Source organism: Pipistrellus hanaki (assembly GCF_964339955.1).
Source record: "Pipistrellus hanaki genome assembly, chromosome: 6".
Lineage (NCBI taxonomy): Eukaryota > Metazoa > Chordata > Mammalia > Chiroptera > Vespertilionidae > Pipistrellus > Pipistrellus hanaki.
The window spans coordinates 39022746-39040873 of record NC_140508.1 but is presented as its reverse complement, the minus strand read 5'-3'; the positions used below and the strand labels follow the sequence as shown (position 1 = coordinate 39040873).

At 56.5% G+C, this 18128-nt stretch overlaps 1 protein-coding gene across 1 annotated transcript in view; it reads left to right on the top strand.

The window, feature by feature from the left end:
• The first annotated feature begins 2085 nt into the window (after positions 1–2085).
• Positions 2086–18128, top strand: part of TGM2 (transglutaminase 2) — a 31949-nt gene continuing 15906 nt past the window's right edge. Inside the window, exons 1-6 of the mRNA XM_084887284.1 lie at positions 2086–2213; positions 5488–5667; positions 10276–10518; positions 14147–14265; positions 16445–16573; positions 17780–17957. Of these exons, the coding sequence (XP_084743410.1) occupies positions 2204–2213; positions 5488–5667; positions 10276–10518; positions 14147–14265; positions 16445–16573; positions 17780–17957 (859 nt within the window). The 5' untranslated portion in view covers positions 2086–2203. The remainder of the gene's footprint in view (positions 2214–5487; positions 5668–10275; positions 10519–14146; positions 14266–16444; positions 16574–17779; positions 17958–18128) is intronic.

Here is an 18128-nt window from a genome sequence, read left to right as displayed (position 1 = left end):
AATTCCTTAAGAAAGGGAAGGGGTGACCTCTCTAATGGTGGGGTCCTTGCATCAGCGACCCGGGGCCTCAGACTTATTTGGGAGGCAGGGCATTCCTTCTGAGCACCCCACAAATGGTCTACATTGCTTGCCACCTGCTTCACCTGCACATAAGAACCCCACTTTTGTGGAGGAAGGGGACTCCTGATCTTAACATGGGCATACAATGTTTTAGGTACCATTTATTGAGCATCTACCATATGCTCAGCATGGAGCAGACATTGTCTCTAACCCCCAGAGGCAGGGACTCTTATTACACCCGTTTTTATTTTTTTATTTATTTTGTTGTCCCTCAGGACCGTTGCCATTTTTGCTCCAAGAATCAGGGACCGGGCCGAGACTGGTTTGGCTCAATGGATAGAGCGTCGGCTTGGGGACTGAAAGGTCCCGGGTTCGATTCTGGTCAAATGCATGTACCTTGGTTGTGGGCATATCCCCAGTAGGGGGTGTGCAAGAGGCGGCTGATCGATGATGACTCTCTCTCATCGATGTTTCTAGCTCTCTATCTCTCTCCCTTCCTCTCTGTACAAAATCAATAAAATATATTTAAAAAAAAAAAAAAAGAATCAGGGACCCGGTTATCCAATGCGCACTATAGACTAGGTCCCGGCCCCAGCTATTGTGATGGAGCCTTACTCCAGGCCCGTGAGGGGCGAATTCTTGCCCCCACTTTGCAGAGCGGGAAACTGAGGTCTGGAGAGCTGAAACACCTGCCCTTGGCCGCACAGCTGGTCAGGGCAGCGTGGGTACTGGCTTCTTGACTGATGTTCACTCATCCTGCTCCTTCCTCTGAGCTCTCGCCAGCTGCAGGGGACCGATTCTGTAACAGTATCTGTAACACCAGGCAGTTAGGAGAGAGGTTCACTCATTTTACAGGTCAGCAGGGCTCGATGCTGTGCCATGAGTCTGTTCACTGAGACCCAGGCAGGGCCCATTTGACCCAGGGACAAACATCCACTAAAACAACACAGGCTTGTTCCCTGCACTTTGTCCCACGGGAATGGGAGCTGGGACCAGTTCTGTAGCCGAAATCCCTCAAGAGATATGGAAGTTATTGTAGAAAAAAGGCTTGGGGAGGCCCCAGGCCCCTGCACCTCTTGCTCAGACCTCACGGTGGGTCAGAAGCACAGGAGTCTGGGGGAGAAGAGGGCCCAGGAGGAGCAATGCCGCCCCCCCCCCCCCGGGCCCTGGATGCTAGTGGGGAGGGTCAAGGTTGAGTTCCTGTAAAGTTTTTTTTTATTTCTTCTGGCACACAGCCGGCCTGCAGGGGTGAGAGTGAATGGGAATGGAGGGAGGATGAGGAGCAGGTAGGGGTGAGTGGCGGCTGGGTGAGTGGACGGCTAGATAGATGAATGGGTGGGTGATGGATGGGTGGATAGATTAGATCTATCATCTGAGGGACGGGTGAGATGGGCAGATTACCTGGGTTCTGTTCCAGGAAGAGGTGAGCCTGTCTCTGTGGGTATGTCTGCATGTGTACACGAGACTGTGTCTGCATGTGTGTCCATCATATGTACCTTTGCATATCTGTGGATGCCCCAATCGGCTTCTGTGTCCAGAGCTAATGGCACGTTGGTGTCTGTGAGCTCCGTGTATTGGTATGTGGCTCCTGGTGGGTACCTGTGTGCCTGCCTGTGGCTATGTCCTGCCATGTCTCCATCCTTTTAACCTGATTGTGTGTCCATGTCACCATATGTCCAGGTTTGTCTGTTGTATGTGTAGGAGGAGTGTGTCTGTGACTGTGCGGGCTCCACACGTGTCTGTGTCTGTCTGTGTGTATTTTTCTGTCCAGGCGTCTGTTACCCTAGGTCTGACACTGTGGGTCCAGGTGTGACTGTGTCCTGATCTAACTGTGTGTCCTTGCTGTCCCAGCCCTGCACTCTGTCTGCTCCCCCAGGGGGAGCCCTTGCCTGGCCACCGTTCTCTCCTCCCTCCCTCCCTCGAGGGCTCCTGCCCTGGCTGGCCAGCCTGAGGGAGCGTGGGCGCAGGCTGGGCAATAGCAACCTCCAACCTCCGCAGGTCCCCGCCTTCCCTCTCTGCCCCGCCCCCGGCCCGTCCGGAGCCGCTATAAGTTCCCCGCGCTCAGCCTCCTGCACAGCAGCTGCCAGAGGTCCACCCCGGAGGGTCCTGCTACCAGTCCCGGGAGACACTGCCACCCCTGACCATGGCCACGGGTGAGTATTAGGGTCAGGGCTGCCGCCCTCAGGAGCCCTGTGCCTGGCTGTCCCTCCCTGATCTCGGTGCTGAGCCAGTGCAGCCGGGGTCAGGGCAGGCTGCGGCTCAAATCTTGGAGAGCAACATGAGGTGTGGGCTGGGTGAGGGCTGCCAGGCTCCCAGACCTGGCTGGCCTTGGGGCCTCAGTTTCCCCCATCCCCAGGGCATAATCACCGACCCCTGGCTGCCTGGGTCAGATGAGGCAATGGCACACGAAGGCGTGCTGTGAGCTGTAAAGGACGGTGGCGTGGACGTTGTTCCCGTCCTCCGTCAGTCAGGTGGGCTGGCTGCTGTGTGTCAAGTGGCACAAAGCTGTGCAGGGGCTGTTGGCCTGGCCTCAGAACACTTAGCTCTGGGTAGTCCCTGCCAGCGGCGAGGAGGTGTGCCTGCTGAGCCAGGCGGTGTGCAAGCCGCCCCTGGCCGGCTCCTTGGCCCCCAGGGCCAGAGAGGAGGTTCCAGCATCCTGCGGGGGAGCGGGCTGGCAGCAGGGTGTCCTCTTAGGTCCCTCTGGCTCACAAGTTCTGCACCCCTAGTCCTCGGCCACATGTTGAGTCTCAGTTTCCCCTCCTGTAAAATGTTCTTTTTATTTTAAAAAAATTGATTTGAGAGAGAGAGGGAGGGGGAGAGGAACCTGGATTTGTTGCTCCCCTTATTGATACATTCATTGGTTGATTCTTACGTGTGCCCTGACCAGTGATTGAACCCCCAATCTTGGCATACTGGGACAATGCTCTAACCAACTGAGCTACCCAGGTGATAATGCCAGCCCTTGGTACATCTGTGAGGGCTGAGAGGAGTGGAAAGGGGGCTCAATTGATTTCCCACCTGCCCGCGCGCGCTCACACACATACACACACACACACACACACACACACACACACACACACAGTGCTACCATGTCACCAGTGCCAGGGGAGGGGATTTCTCCAGTTAAGGATCTCCCTGCAGGAATGCTGCTGGGCCCAGCATCCCCGTGGGCTCATGGGTCGGCTCTCCCTTTGAAGTAGCCCCTGCACCGCTGCAGTCGGGAAGGAGCTGTGGGGAGAGGGAATGCGGACAGGGCCATGGGCCATCGGGGCAGAGGTGGGAGGGAGGAACCATGAACCTGCCTGACCTGCTGTGTGATCTCAGGTCCTTCTCTGGGACCCAGCTCCCCATGTGTGGGATGGAAAACCAACCCAGGGCTGGCTGTGCCGTGTCACCAGGGTGGCCACTTGTCCCCATCCCCAAGAGTAGGGCTCAGTAGCCATGGAGATGGCAGTAATGATGAGCCTCCTACCCCAGTGCCCGAGGGGCCACTTCCTACAGGTGTCCCCCGGGCTGGAAGGCCTCAGGTCCTTCCTCCGTGCAAAAACCCTGTGATTTCAGGCCCCAGGGTGTCTGCGCCTTTAAGCTGGGCATGACTTTTGGAAATCCTTCTCCAGACACTAGCCTCAGAGCGGGACTGGCCATCGCTTGGTCTCCCGGGGGGAAGCAGTGCTCTCTCTCCTGCTGAGCAGGCCAGCGGGAGTGCTGCTCCGTGTGGAGGTCTCTCCCGCAGTGATTGCAGGGGCATGGCTCCTCAGCGTCCCCTCCCTGGCTGGAGAATAACTCAGGACACGGAGGAAGAGGGGAAGGGAGGAGAGGCAGGAAGACGGAGAACAAGCCCTGAGCTGTGAGTGAGGTGGCTACCAGTGCGGGCTCCACAAACCCCGACGCTGCCGTTTGCCGAGGGACCTGGGGCCACATAGTGCCTATCTCTGCCGCCGCTGGGCACTTCCCACCTCACTTTTGGGATAGCCCATGGGAGGAGGCAGGAGGCCTGAACTGATGTCCCAGGGAACTTGCAGGGTGACTGGGCAAATCCCCGCCCTTGGGCCTCAGTTGTCCACATACTTCCCGAGGGCCCCACAGTTCTGAGAGTCTGCCTTGCCCTCTTCCCCCACCCTGTGGGCTTCCCAATCTTGACCTCGAACTTGCCAAGGTGTATGACGTTTGTGCTTCCTCAGACCCCCACGCATCCCAGCACCCCTTCCCCTGCCCTAGATGTCAGCTCCCTCTGAAATTAAATAGACTTTTCACATATCAAGCTCCTGCCCTGAGCTAAGCCCTGGGGAAAGGGTGTCCCAACATCCCCGACATCCTCTGCGAGACCTCCCTGCAGCCCTCTGAGGCTCCAGCGAAGGAGGCACCAAGAGGGAGAGACACCGGTCCAGGGTCACACAGCCGCGTAACAGAACTGAAGCCTAGATCCAGAAGACTCCAAAAGCCCCGTCATTTTAAAAGCCTTGTGTTATGGAGAACATTGAACACACATAAAAATACAGAGCGCCCTGCCGGTGTGGCTCAGTGGTTGAATGTTGACCTATAAACCAAAAGATCACAATGTGAGTTCAGGTCAGGGCACATACCCAGGTTGCAGACTCAATTCCCAGTGCGGGCCATGCAGGAGTCAGCTGATGGATCGATGATTCTCTCTCGTCATTGACATTTCTGTCTCCTTTTCTTTCTTTCCTCTTTCTGAAATAAATAAAAATGTTGGTGTTTTTTTTTGTTTTTTTTTAAGTGGCAAGAATGGCATAATAAATGTGTATGTTCTCATCAGTCTCAACCACCACTGGCCTATAACTGCTCTTGCCTCCTGCACCCTCAGCGGACTCCCTCCCCATTATTTGGAAGCATCGTTTTATTTGTAAATATTGTCTCTAAAGGCTAAGGCCTCTTTTTTAGATATAAACAAATGAGCAAAAATTCCTTAGCATCACCACTATCCCATTAGTATTCACCTTTCCAGTAGTTGGTGGAATGCTTTAAGTAGTAGTTGTTGTTTTAATCAGCAGGACGGTTAGAATGTCTCTTAAATTCCTCACAATCTCCCTTTAACTCACTCCCATTTTTATTTGTTAAAGAAACCAAGTACCTTGCCTTTTGTTGTCCTTGGTGTGAATGTTGCTGTGTCCTGTTTCTTTGTTTAAAATGTTCCTCAGTCCTCTGTATTTCCTAAATTGAAAATTGAAACGAAAAGGCAAGCCTGTGTAATTAACCTTATCCCAAATACGGCTCTTGCTTTAACAATAAAACAAAAAAACAAAACAAAACAAAACCACCAATAATGATAGACTAGCTGGAGTTGACTAACCATTGATTGTGCACCAGGCTCTGTACTGAGCGAAGGGGCGTGGTAGGGGTGGTAGCTGGCTGAGGGATGCCCCCCGGGCTCATGCCCCCCCCCCCCCTCCCCCGTTGTCTCCGTAGGTCTGGCTTTGGAGAAGTCGTACCTGGAGCTGGAGGCCAATGGCCGCGACCACCACACGGCGGAACTGTGCCTGAAGCAGCTGGTGGTGCGGCGGGGCCAGCCCTTCCGGCTGACGCTGAGTTTCCACGGCAGGAGCTACGAGGCCCGGGTGGACCACCTCACCTTCATCGTCTCCACCGGTAAGTACCGTCACGCACCTGCCCTGCTCTCTGCTTTGACTGTCCCCCCGCAGACAGTGGAGCAGGCGAAACTCCCAGAAAACTCCCAGCAGTCATCAGTCCATTTCCCAGAAAAGGGACCGGAGGTGCAGAGGGTTGAGAGATGTCGCCCAAGGACACAGAGCTTTGTTATCAAGTCTGTGCTTCTGGACAGCGTGGTTCCTAAAAACCTGTTATCATCGGGGTTGGGGTTCAGATCTTTCGTGCTCATCTCCACATCAAAACAGCTTTCCAGCTCTTATCAATAGCTGCTCCCCAAATTCCATTCAACCCTCCAGGCCTCTGGGATCAGGCCCAAAATGAGGTCTGGGTGCTGGAAAGAACCCAGCTGGCTCCAGCCCTAGGGAGGCTGCCTCAGGCTTAAGGCTGCATGGACAGACCTGGGCTCTGGCGCAGACTGGGCTGCCTACCTGCTGTGTGACCCGGGGTAAGTTGCTTAGCCTCTCTGAGCCTGAGTTATCCTGTGAAAAGCAGTCACAGGGAAGGGTTGTTAAGTGAGAAGGGCCTTACTTGGGGGGGGTGCCCTGCCCTGTTGACATCAGTGGCTGTTGTTGATTTTGCTCCAGGGGTGGGTAAAGGGACATGGAGACCCAGCCACCCCATCCCCAGATGCCCAGTGCCCGTTCCCGGAAAGTGGCCTTGAATGCCGAACCCATTGCTTTGGTTTCCAGTAGGAACCACTCCTTTGAGGTCATCGAGGGGCCAGCTGGCTGGGACGCTGGCCCACGGGTGGGAAAGGCCAGCTCTTCCTGAGGTCTCCAAGGGCAGGCCCGAGCAGCGAGCAGGAACTAACTGCACCCACCTGGCTGAGGCCTGTGTTTATTTACCTGGGAGGCCGTTTGATAAGGCTTATCACCGCGCCTGCAGACTGGCCACGGATATCCCCTTCATCTCTTCCCCCCTCCCCTTCCGCTTTGGGCAGGGGCACACCCACTGCCCACAGTCACCCCCACACACCCAGCCCCTCTGGGACCCACTCTAACCCAGGGGCCTCCGGCGAGTCTCGGGTCTTTCTGGCCTCAGTTCCCCTTCTTAAAGTGGCAGGTCGAAGCACAGAACAGTGGTGCTCTGGGATGGTGAAAACCACATCTATGGAGCGCCTACTGTTTGCATGCCCGTTCTAAATCCCCCCATCCTGGATGCAGAAGGAGCCCCCATTTTACAGATGGCAACATTGAGGCTCAGAAAGGTCACGTTACTTGCTCGGGTCACACGGTGTCCAGGAGAAAAGGAAATTCAAACCCGACCCTAGAGTTGAAGTTTTTTTTTGTCGCTGTGACCCCACAGCAGGCCCCTGCAGGTGCTGCCAGGCCTCAGTGTATTCCTCTGTGAAATGGGATGGTAGCCTGTGATTTCCCTCTTTCTTTCTTTTTTTTTCTTTCTTTTTCAAGGTGTCCCCGTTCTTTCTCCTCGATTATCTACGTGTTGGGTAGTTAGGGTTCCAAGTTCAGGGTTGTGGAGGTCACCAGCCTCCCCACCCTAACAACTAATCTCTGTGCTCCAGTCTTGACCAAATTATCTCAGACTGTAGCCAACCTGCCCCAGCCACTTCCAGAGCCCCGGCGGGCAGCCACGGACGGAGGTCACAGTATCTCTGGACGCACACAGCTTCCCCTGTGTGACCGCTGAGACCCTCCCCAGGGCCGGGGAAGCTGAGGACAATAGAAGGAAGCCAGCCTCCCACCCCAAGGCTTGGCTGGTGTCAGCGCCCAGCCCGGGCCTGGCCTGGGCACCCCAGAATGTTGGAACATTCTCTCGTGGGATCATCCTGTCTTGCCTCGTTAGGGAACCGGAAGCCCGGCGAGGCCAGACCACCGGCCACGTCCCTCAGGGGATGAAGCGTGTGGCCTGACCCCGCACATCCCCGAGGGCTGCGTGTCCCACCCACACCATCCGAGGCCTGACAGGCCCTGCTATGGGGTACAGACCACAGGAGACAAACACCACCTTTGTCACCGGATTAAAGCTACGCCCCCTCCCAGGGAGGGCCCGGGCGTGGGGGTGAGTGGGGCGGGAGCGAGCCCTGCCCGAAGGAGTGAAAGGAGCTCTTATGAGGCTAATAGAAGGCTTTGCTCCGGAAGGTTCCCCTCGGCCACCACCCTGGCCTCCTGTGCCACCCTGGTCTGGGGCAGGGCCCAGGCCCCTCGAGTCCTCAGAGTCATTTAGGCCCCACGAGAGTGCCGTGTGGAACCGCAGCCCAGGAACTTCCAAAGCCAGCTCACGTAGCCGTGGTGAGGCCCTGGGACGGCCTGTCTCCATGCCCCTCCGGGCCCCTGGGAAGAAAGTGTGTGTGTGTGTGTGTGTGTGTGTGTGTGTGTGTGCGCGCGCGCGCGCACCTAGGTGCTCCGTTGTCCAGGGACAGAGAGAAAGGGAAGCATGTTTCCTGACCTTTCCTTGGGGCTGGTTATGTCAATAGTGACTGTGGCTATGGGACCCGGCCCAGGTGGTCACCGTGGTGACCAGGTCATTGAACTTCCAAACAGGGACCATTCTGAGAGTGAAAGGGGCACCATTAATGATTACACGAGGACTACAGGCATAGACCGGGACTGTCCCGGCAAACTGGAACAGAGGGTCACACCAAGAGGGGTCACCTCTTGCCTCAGTTTTCATTTCACTCCAGTCTTCAAAGTGTTGTATGGCCTGAGAATGCTGATTTTTAATGATTCCCCTTTTTAAAATATTTCTTTTTTATTTATTTCGGGGGGGGGGGGGAAAGGGAGAGAGAGAGATAGAAACATCAATGATGAGAGAGAATCATTGATGAGCTTCCTGCACGCCCCACACTAGGGATCGAGCCAGCAACCTGGGCATGTGCCCTGACTGGGAATCGAACTGTGACCTCCTGGTTCATAGGTCGACGGTCAACCACTGAGCCATGCAGCCGGGCTTTCATGGTCCCTGTTGCTGATACTGAAGATAGCTCACATTTCTGTGATTACTCCTTCCCAGTCCCTGTTTTAAATGCCTTCTGTGAACGTTCAGTAAATCCTCTGCAGCGTGTTAGGAGGTGACGGCAACAATACCTTTTCTTTATTGTGCACTTACTATGTGCCAGGCACCTTTCGAGGCACTTCACACGCCTCGTCTTCTTTAGGCTGCAGACTGCCTGTGTGGAGAGGTAGTGCGATTGGCTCCATTCCACAGGGGAAGAAACCGAGTCACAGAGAAGCTAACTAGCTGTCCAAGGTTACAGAGCCCGTTTCAGACCTGGAATCACACCCTCCCAGGCATGTGGTCTCCTATGTTCTTCTTGGATGAGAAACGTACAGATCAGAGAAGCCTGGGACTTAGCTCAGGGCACACAGCGCTCAGGGCCCGAGTGGGGAACTGGAATGAGACAGATTCTAGGGGCCCCAGGACTGCTGGCCTCTTCCCTCAGGTGCCTGCTGTAGAAGACTGGGAGCGTTTAAAGGCTCAGAGCTGACTCATAGCACCCCGATGGGGCCCCGGGGCCAGGGTCAGGCCTGTGAGTTCATGATTATATTTGGGCCTGGGTGTGGATGGTGGCTGGGCGTTGGGAGGGAGCCCCTCGGTAAGCAGGCCCCGTATTGTCAGCGGCAGTGGGCTGGGCTGCAGGGAGGGAGGTGGGAGGTTAAAAATAAACCTTCCTGGGCAGCTGCCCAGTCGAGCAGAGAAGGTTCTGTTTCTCTTTCCCGCCACCCGAGTCCAGAAAGGGAGACCGGCCGCCCTTGCCCTCCCCATGACTCAGACCTGCCTATTGGGCCGGGCCCTCCCCTCCACCTGAAAAAGCAGCTATTTGAGGCAGCTCTCTGCCTCCCTGAGCCTCCGGACCCCCTCAGGCCTCCCAGAGGACATCCTCGGGGCATGAGAGGTGCCGAGGGGACAGCCAGAGCCCAGAAACCTGGGCCCAGATGCCGACCTTGCCCGGGGTTACTGGGGCAAGCATACAGGGGGCACACGCATGCTTGTTTTGATTTCTGACCCTGGGACAGCCTCAGTTTCCCCCCTCAAGGGGTCCTGGGGGAAGCAGGGAGTGCCCGGGCATTTCATAGGGCAATGGGCAGGTGAGAGATGGCTGTGAGCACTCCTCGGAGCTGTCCTGGAGATCCAGGCGCCAAAGGCCAGAGGGGCCACCAGGGACCCCCGTCCCATCCTATTCGGAGCCTGGGCTTCTTTTCCTGAAAGGGAAGAAGGATGTTAGCAGGTAAAGGAATTAGGCAGGAAAGGCGGGCCCCTGGGAGCATCCACCCAGTTCCTGTCGCTGCTGCAGGCGGGCAAACGGAGAGGGGAAAAAGCTCAGAGTGGCGTGGCGGCCCCTGCCCCAGGCTGCCCTGGCCCATCTCCCAGGAGGAATCCGCCTACAGCTTGTCATGCATTCCTACAAAACCACCCTCCAAGGTTGGGGTTCGATCCCCATTTTATAGATGGGGAAACCAGGGTTCGGGGAGATGAAGTCTCTTGCCGAAGTTCTTCAATGGTTAGTGGCAGAGCTGGGCCTTGAATCCAGGCCCAAGGGCCCCTGGCACGTGCCCGGCCCCTGCCAGTCCTGACTCCTTCCCTCCCTGCCCACCCCTGGCTCATGGCCCCCGCTTTCTCCTTCCACAGGCCCAAACCCCAGCGAGGAGGCCGGGACCAGCGCCCGCTTCCCGCTGTCCGACGCCATGGAGCAGCATACCTGGACGGCCTCGGTGATAGACCAGCAGGGCAGTGAGCTCTCGCTGCAGCTCATTGCCCCACCAAACGCCCCCATCGGCCTGTACAGCCTCACCATGGAGGCCTCCACCGGCTCCCAGCCCTCCAGCTTCAATCTGGGCTACTTCACCCTGCTCTTCAACCCCTGGTGCCCAGGTGAGGCGCGCGCCACCCATGGGCAGGCTGGAGGCGGGCAGGGCCAGACCGGCCCAGGGGGGCTGCTGAGGGTGGAAGATGGGGCAGAAGAGACATCGAGGTGGACGGAGTGAGGCCCACCCTGTGCAGCTCCGGGCTCAGCTCCCCCAAATCCTGCGATGTGAGGACTCCCTCATTCCCACGTCCAGAGGAGCAGACAGGCTCACAGAAGCACAAGGACTGGCCAAAGTCTCCCAACCTCCAAGCGATCTCATCCTGTGTCTTGTCCATATGTCCCCACGGCACTGTGAGCTGGGAGTGGGGGTGGCCCGGGGTCGGAAGCTACACTCAGGAATGGGGTGTCCTGCGTGTGCCCATGGCTCCCACCTGGTACTGTTTCACGAGGCTCTGTTTTAAACCTCGCCAGACCAGCAAGTGAGGGGAGACCGAGGGAGGTGGCGGGTGGGATAGCTGGAGGGGGGTGGGAGCAGTTTTATCTAAGTGTCTCTGCATACACGTTCTCGTTTATTCCTCTCAGCCAACACGTGGGGAGGAGGGGAGGAGAGAGAGATCAGCGGCCTTGTGTCCCAGGCAGGAAACTGAGGCTCAGAGAAGTGGGGTGGCTTCTGGCAGCTCCTTTCAGTGAGTACGTGGACCGGGCTGGACCACTCTGGGGAGTCAGAGGGAGGCTCAGGAGGACCGAGGCTGACTTGAGCCGATGGGAGGAGGCAGGGGCCACCACACCTCCTGGGCCTCAGCTTCCCATCCGACTAGCAAGGCAGTCAGCTGGGTTTCCTTCCTGCTCCTCCCCAGCGAGGCCGAGAAGGAGCCCTGCGGGTGGGCCTCAGCCGAGGAACTGGTGTCTCCCCTCAAAGCCTCTGCCCAGGCAGAAATTCTGGTCAGATAACCAGCTTCTCACAGGCCATTGCTTTTTTTTTTTTTTTTCTTTTTTTTTTTTCTTTTTTTTTTTTTTCCTTCTCCATTTGGGGGCATTTGATAACATATTTGAGAAGAAAGATGTTTCATTTTCTCTTTTTACATGCATTGGCTTTTGTTTCTCATTATGACAGTAAGACAGGATACTGTCCTCTTTCTAAAACCTCAAGCACTGCAGAGACCGCCAGCCCTTGTCACCCCTCCTTGGGGAACACCGTCATGGCCACCTTGGGGGGCTCATCTCCTGTGATTTGGGCACATGTGCCCGGAGACACCACTGCATGGAGCTCCTCTGTCTCCTTAAACGTAAAAGGATCCCACAAATACATCAACCTACTGGGTTGTTTTTCTTCTACAACATGTCTTGAAGATCTTTTCACGTTCATCTGCACACATAGACTCATTTTTTTTTTTAATGTGTTTTCATTGATTTCAGAGAGAGGAAGGGAGAAGGGAAGAGAGAGAGGAAAATCAATGATGAGAGACAATTATCAATCTTCTGCCTCCTGCACGGCTCTTCCTGGGGATTGAGCCCGCAACCCGGGCAGGTGCCCTGCCTGGGAACCGAACCGTGACCTTCTGGTTCATAGGTTGATGCTCAACCACTGAGCCACACCAGCTGGGCCATCCACTCATTCTTCTTTGAGCACCTGAGTGACCGTATCCTGTCCGTGTGGCTCTTTCATTCATCTGGCCCCCTGTGTCAGGGTTTCTCCATGGGGAAGGTGGGGCAACAGGCACCCTTGCTCTTGTGGCCACATGGGACGGTTTCTCAGGACAGACTCGGCCTTGCTTTAGTACACGTGCTGCCGAAGCGGGCACACGCACGCTCCTTTTGCTGTCTGACAACCTGCAGAGCGTGCAGCCCGTTGGCAGCCCAGCCCGTGGAGCAGGAGCATGCGTTGTCCTCCTCCCGCCCCGCACTGTGCGATTGCAGAGTCCAGCGAGCAGGGAGCAAGGTTCCGGGGATGTCCTCCTTCCTCTGGAGCTGTCCCCTTCCTGCCCGAGGCTTGGCGTGGCGGTCAGCCAAGCAGCACAGTGACTAACGTGACCCACATCCCAGGGTGGGAGCGTGGAGGAAGCAGTGGGACGGGTGACTGGGAAGCAGGAAGCTGGGCTCTGTGGGGGGTGGGCTGGACGAGGGCGAGGGCACGGTTCTCCCTCTGGGGCAGAGGGCGGGATCCGCCCCTGAAAGGGGACCCCCTGTCCCTGCGCTCCAGATGGACAGGACCAAGTGCCCGTCACAGTGAGGCTTCTGTCCCCAGTGCCCACCCTTACGTGAGCTGGGAACCTGACGGGGGGACACCGGCATGCCGACACGCTCACGCCGACGGAAAGCACCCAAGCACCCGGGAGTATTTCTTTCTCTTTCATCCTCTTTCCCACACTGCCCACTGATTTATGGCCACATGGTTCACTTATCGTAAGGCTAATTTGTATTGCACAATTTCCGGAGCCCAAGAGCAGGATGCATAAGACGCTCAGCCATGCAGGACGAGCGGGGGGCTGGTCCCTGCAGAGGGGCCTGGGGGCGGGCCTGGCCGCTGCCTTCTAGCCCAGCTTTGCCAGGAGCGCCGGCTGCGCTTTCTCAGGCAGACTTCGGAAGGCCCAGGGCCTGGGCCGCCATTCCTTCAGGGGCCCACAGAAACATGGGAATTGTTTTAAAGTCAGAAGAAAACCATGAGTGTTTAGGCCGGAGACTATGTCTTACTATATAATATTACCATATCCGTCGTTAAAGCCATGCAGTCATGAAATATATTTTTAATATATACTTTTGTTTTTTAATGGAAGCAAAAATGCCCAGGGCCCACCAGAGGCACAGCGTGGCTCTGGAGTTCCCCTTCCTCCGTTTCTTCACCTGTGACGTGGAGATGGCGAAGGCCAGCCTGACATTTGACCTCCTGCCCTCTGGCCCCGGCTACCTCCGCCCCCTTGTCTGTCCTTACTGGTCACAGGGAACTAAGTGCCCTGCGTTTCTCAGCAACTGCAGCTTGGCTGTCTCTAGTTCCTGCCTTAGCATGTCGTCAAGGCAGTAGATGCCACCCGCTCCAGGTAGCTGTGCCTGACCCCCGAGCTGGACGAGACCCCCTTTCCCCCACCAGAGCCTCAGTCACACTTCCCTGGCTTTCTCTCCATGCTGGACAGTGCTCCTTCCTCACGCTGGCTCGGGCGTCAGCTCAGGGAGCACCTTTCAGACCTGCCACCCATTGTGCTCCCGGGGAAGACAGAGGGGTGGGCAGAGAAGGAGACGTGGCCAACTCAGGGCCACTCAGCAAGTGAGGAGCAGAGCCGAGGGCCGCAACTCCTGCCCAGGCTCCTCTGCCTTTTGTTTTAGCATCCGTTTTCCCGTTCTTAAATATTCTTGAGGCTCAGTTTTTCCACCTGCAAAGGGGGGCTTTCCTGGATCCCATCTACATAGGGCCACTGGGGAGAATAAGCAAGCTATTGTACACCACCTGCTTATCACACACCCAGGCACGCGAGGGATGTTGGACGAAAGGCAGACCGCAGTGGCTGTCACTCACCGATAACACAATCTCTGCCATTGACACGGGGTTATGTGCTAATGGTTAGTTTTTCAGATTAGATGATAGAGAGGCTTCTGAGACGCCGACCTGGCCCCGGGGAGTTGGCACCCCGGATGCCAAGTCTGGGGGAACGCTGGGCCTCACCACACCCAAGGCTGAGGCCCCTCCCTTCCCGCCCACAGCGGACGCTGTGTTCCTCGACTCGGAGGAGGAGCGGCAGGAGTACGTCCTCGCCCAGGATGGCCTCATCTACCAGGGTTCGGTCAAGTACTTCCATGGTACCCCTTGGAACTTTGGGCAGGTATGGTCTCCCCCTGCCCCTCCCCACCACCTCAGACCCCCTGTGTGCTGGACCCCAGGTCTGAGACACAGGCAAGCTGCAAAAGTGGGATCGGGTCTCAGAGCCGCCCACCCCATGTCGTCCGCATTCAAGGTCCCCGAAATGGAGGCTCAGAGACAGTTCAGGCCAGGCCTGAGGTCACACAGCAAAGGGTTTCCCTACCTGCCGTGGGAGCAGCAGCCCCAGATAGTCAAGGTGGGAAAGAATGAGGGGAGCCTTTAGGAGTTGTGGGCAGGCAGTCATTCCAGGAGGGAGAAGGGGAACATTCAAGGCCAAAATAACAGGCAGCACTTGGTGAGTCCATACTCTACGCTCAGCATGTTGCTGAGAGCGGGCGTTAAACCTTTATCTCCATCCGTGGGCCTCAGGCTTACATATACATCGGAATCACTGGGATAGTGTGTCAAATACACATCCCTGGGCCCATCCCTAGTTTCTGATTCAGTAGATGTGGGTGTGGGCAGGGATTCTCCACGTTGAACAAGTTCTCAGGGGAGGCTGATGCTTCTGATCTAATGTCAGTCACTTTGGGAACCGCTGGTCTGGATATATCAGCTAGCTACCGCCGAATAACAAACAAGCCTAAACCTGAGAGGCCATGGCTGTCTAGGCTGAACTGATCCAACCTCAGCTGGATGATTCATCTCTGCTCCATGTGTTTTCTGATTCTCCCAGGACAGCCTGGACTGGTTCTCCAAACCATTGCTGTTTTCCTCTACCCTTCAGCCTCCCATAAAAAACTCTTGAGACATTACTGAGAAAATGCATGAAGCAAGAACTCTCTCACCCCTGACCCCTCAACCTCCTGATGTAAAGGAAGGGACTAATTGCCCACAGGGGACAGGGCAGTTCCTGGAATAGGCACCATGTGACCTGGGCTTTGAAGGAGGTGGGTGCATGTCTACTAGGCCAAGGGAACTGCGTGAGCAAGAGCTTGGAGATGGGCCAAAACAGGTTTGGCTCAGTGGATAGAGCGTCGGACTGCGGTCTGAAAGGTCCCGGGTTCGATTCTGGTCAAGAGCATGTACCTTGGTTGCAGGCACGTCCCCAGTGGGGGGTGTGCAAGAGGCAGCTGGTCGATGTTTCTCTCTCATCAACGTTTCTAACTCTCTATCCCTCTCAATTCCTCTCTGTGTAAAATAAATAAAAATATATTTAAAAAAAAAGAGCTTGGAGATGGGAAAATGTGTGCCTTGGAAGTATCCCGTAGCCTGGGGAGTGCTGTACTTATGAAGGAGCCCCCAGAGGGTGAAGTGGGAGAAGTCAGCAGTGTTCAGGCTGGAAACTGGCCTTAATGTCAGGCTGGTGGCAACAGGGAGCCACGGAAAGGATTCAAGCCACGGAGGGAGACCTGTGATGAGCCCTGGTTTGGGACAAGACCGTCGAGATGGGGAGCAGGGGCCAGACGGAAGAGCCTTCGAACGTGACAGAGCTGTGATCCAATGGGGTGACCAGGAGGGAGTCCTGCTTTTGATAAAGATAAATTTGAATTGCAAGGCTGAGAAGGTGTGAGCCTTCCAGAGAGTGGCAGGAAGAGCATTCCAAGCGAAGGAAATAGCCGGTCCAAAGGCCCCGTGGTAAGAGAGATCAAAGAGGCTACCGCAGCCGCAGATCATGCAGGGCCTCGCGAGCTCCAGGGGGAAATCTAGACTTCAGTGAGCATGGTAGAAACAGAGGGGTGACGAGATTGCCAGTAGATCTATACCTTTCTAATCTACATCAGTTCCGATCAGAGCTGGGGAAGGAGGGGATCCTCATCCGCTCTGCAGGGTGAGTCAGGTTTTGGGGGAAGTAGGTGATTGGGCTGAGCAGAGAGGGCAAAGGGACACTGGCAGGGCCTGAGGTGACTCCAAGGGTAGAGAAACCCCAGGGACACTGGGCTCCCCACTCAGTGGTCTCTGCTCCAACTCCCCAAAATCGTCCCCCCCCCCTCCAGACTCTGGATGCAGGCACACCCCCTTCCCCTTTCTCGTACACTCAGTCTTTGTCCCACCACAGCCCCTCCTCGGCCTGGAGCGGCTGGCATCCCAGTCTGTGTAAGGCAGGCTGAGAGGTCCTACAGCTGCTGGGCTTCAAGGCAGACTTCCTGGAGGAGGTGACCCCTCACCCCCCCCCCCTCCTCTGGTTTCCTCTGACACAGTTTGAAGCCGAGATCCTGGACACCTGCCTGAGGATCCTGGACTTGAACCCCAAGTTCCTGAAGAACGGAGGCCGCGACTGCTCCCGCCGCAGCAGCCCCATTTACGTGTGCCGGGTGGTGAGCGCCATGGTGAGCAGCCGCACTGCCCACCCTGGGGGTCCCTGACCGAGCACCATGGGGGTCCCCAGGGGGTGGGGAGTCTCAGCTAAGAGAGCTCGTATTTAGAGACAAAATGTAGCCGAAACTGGTTTGGCTCAGTGGTAGAGCGTCGGTCTGCAGACTAAAAGGTCCCGGGTTCGATTCCGGTCAGGGGCATGTACCTTGGTTGCGGGCACATCCCCGGTAGGGGGTGTGCAAGAGGCAGCTGGTCGATGTTTCTCTCTCATCGACATTTCTAGCTCTCTATCTCTCTCCCTTCCTCTCTGTAAAAAATCAATTTAAAAAATAGAGAGAGAGAGAGACACAAAATGTACCCAAAATGTACCCACATGAGGATTGTGTCTTGTGATCCCTCTCAGCAATTCATTCGTTCAGCAAATATTTATCCAGGGCCACTATGTCCCCGGCCCTGGGAAACAGCTGGGTGTAGGACATGTGTGGTCCCGGACCTCAGAGAGTTTATGTTCCAGTGGGAGAGTGGGCGGAGGCAGACACTCACCAAGATGTCAAGTGAATGAGTTGCGTCGTCATAAATAATGATGCAGGCGCTGAAGGAACCCAGATGTGAGAGAGTGTCTGACCGCAGGGCCTAACCTCAGAGAGGGAGGGCGGGGGGGCGCGTGAGTGATGATCCCTGAGCTGATACACTCGCTGGGAGAAGAAGAGCCTTCTAGAGGGTTCTGCTTGTGCCAAGGCCCTGACTAGCCGAAGGGAGGCCAGTATGTTGGAGCAGAGTGAGCGAGGGGGAGCAGGGGCAGGGGGGGCTGCAGAGGTAGGCAGGGGCCAGACCACGCAGATGCCTGGATTTTATCCTCCAGGGAAGGGAGTTGGGGGAGGGACACAATCTGGGCAGAAGCCAGACCTGGTCTTTGTACTCAGATCACCCGGTGCCATCCCCCTGCCACCCTGAGGGCACATTCACACCTCCAGCCTCGCCTCCATAGCCTTGACCCCTCTCCACCTCCTGTCTTCCCTTTCTCACCCCCCGCCCCCCACCCTGGCTGCCAGCCCCAACGTTCTCTGCCGTACCACACAGCCGGTCACACCTTCACACCCGGAGTCCCTCACCCTGGGACTCCCTTCCCCGCCTTTTGCTATGCACTGGGCTTGTGCTCTGCCTGGCACAGCCACCACCCTCTCCCCAGACTGATCCCTCCGATGCTCTGCTGGTCATAGGTGAACTGCAATGACGACCAGGGGGTGCTGCTGGGACGTTGGGACGGCAAATACGCGGACGGCATAAGCCCCATGTACTGGATGGGCAGTGTGGACATCCTGCGGCGCTGGAAGAACTCCGGCTTCCAGAAGGTCAAGTACGGCCAGTGCTGGGTCTTCGCTGCGGTGGCCTGCACAGGTGAGGGCCCGGAACCTTTCCTCAGCTCCATGAGCCCAGGAAGCGGGGTGCAGAGAGCCCTGGAGTGGGAATCAATAGGCCCAAGGTCTCGTCCTGTTTCTACCACCAATGCCATCAGTGTGCTGTGTGGCCTGGGGCCAGTGGCTGCCCCTCTCTGTTCCTTTCCCCCCA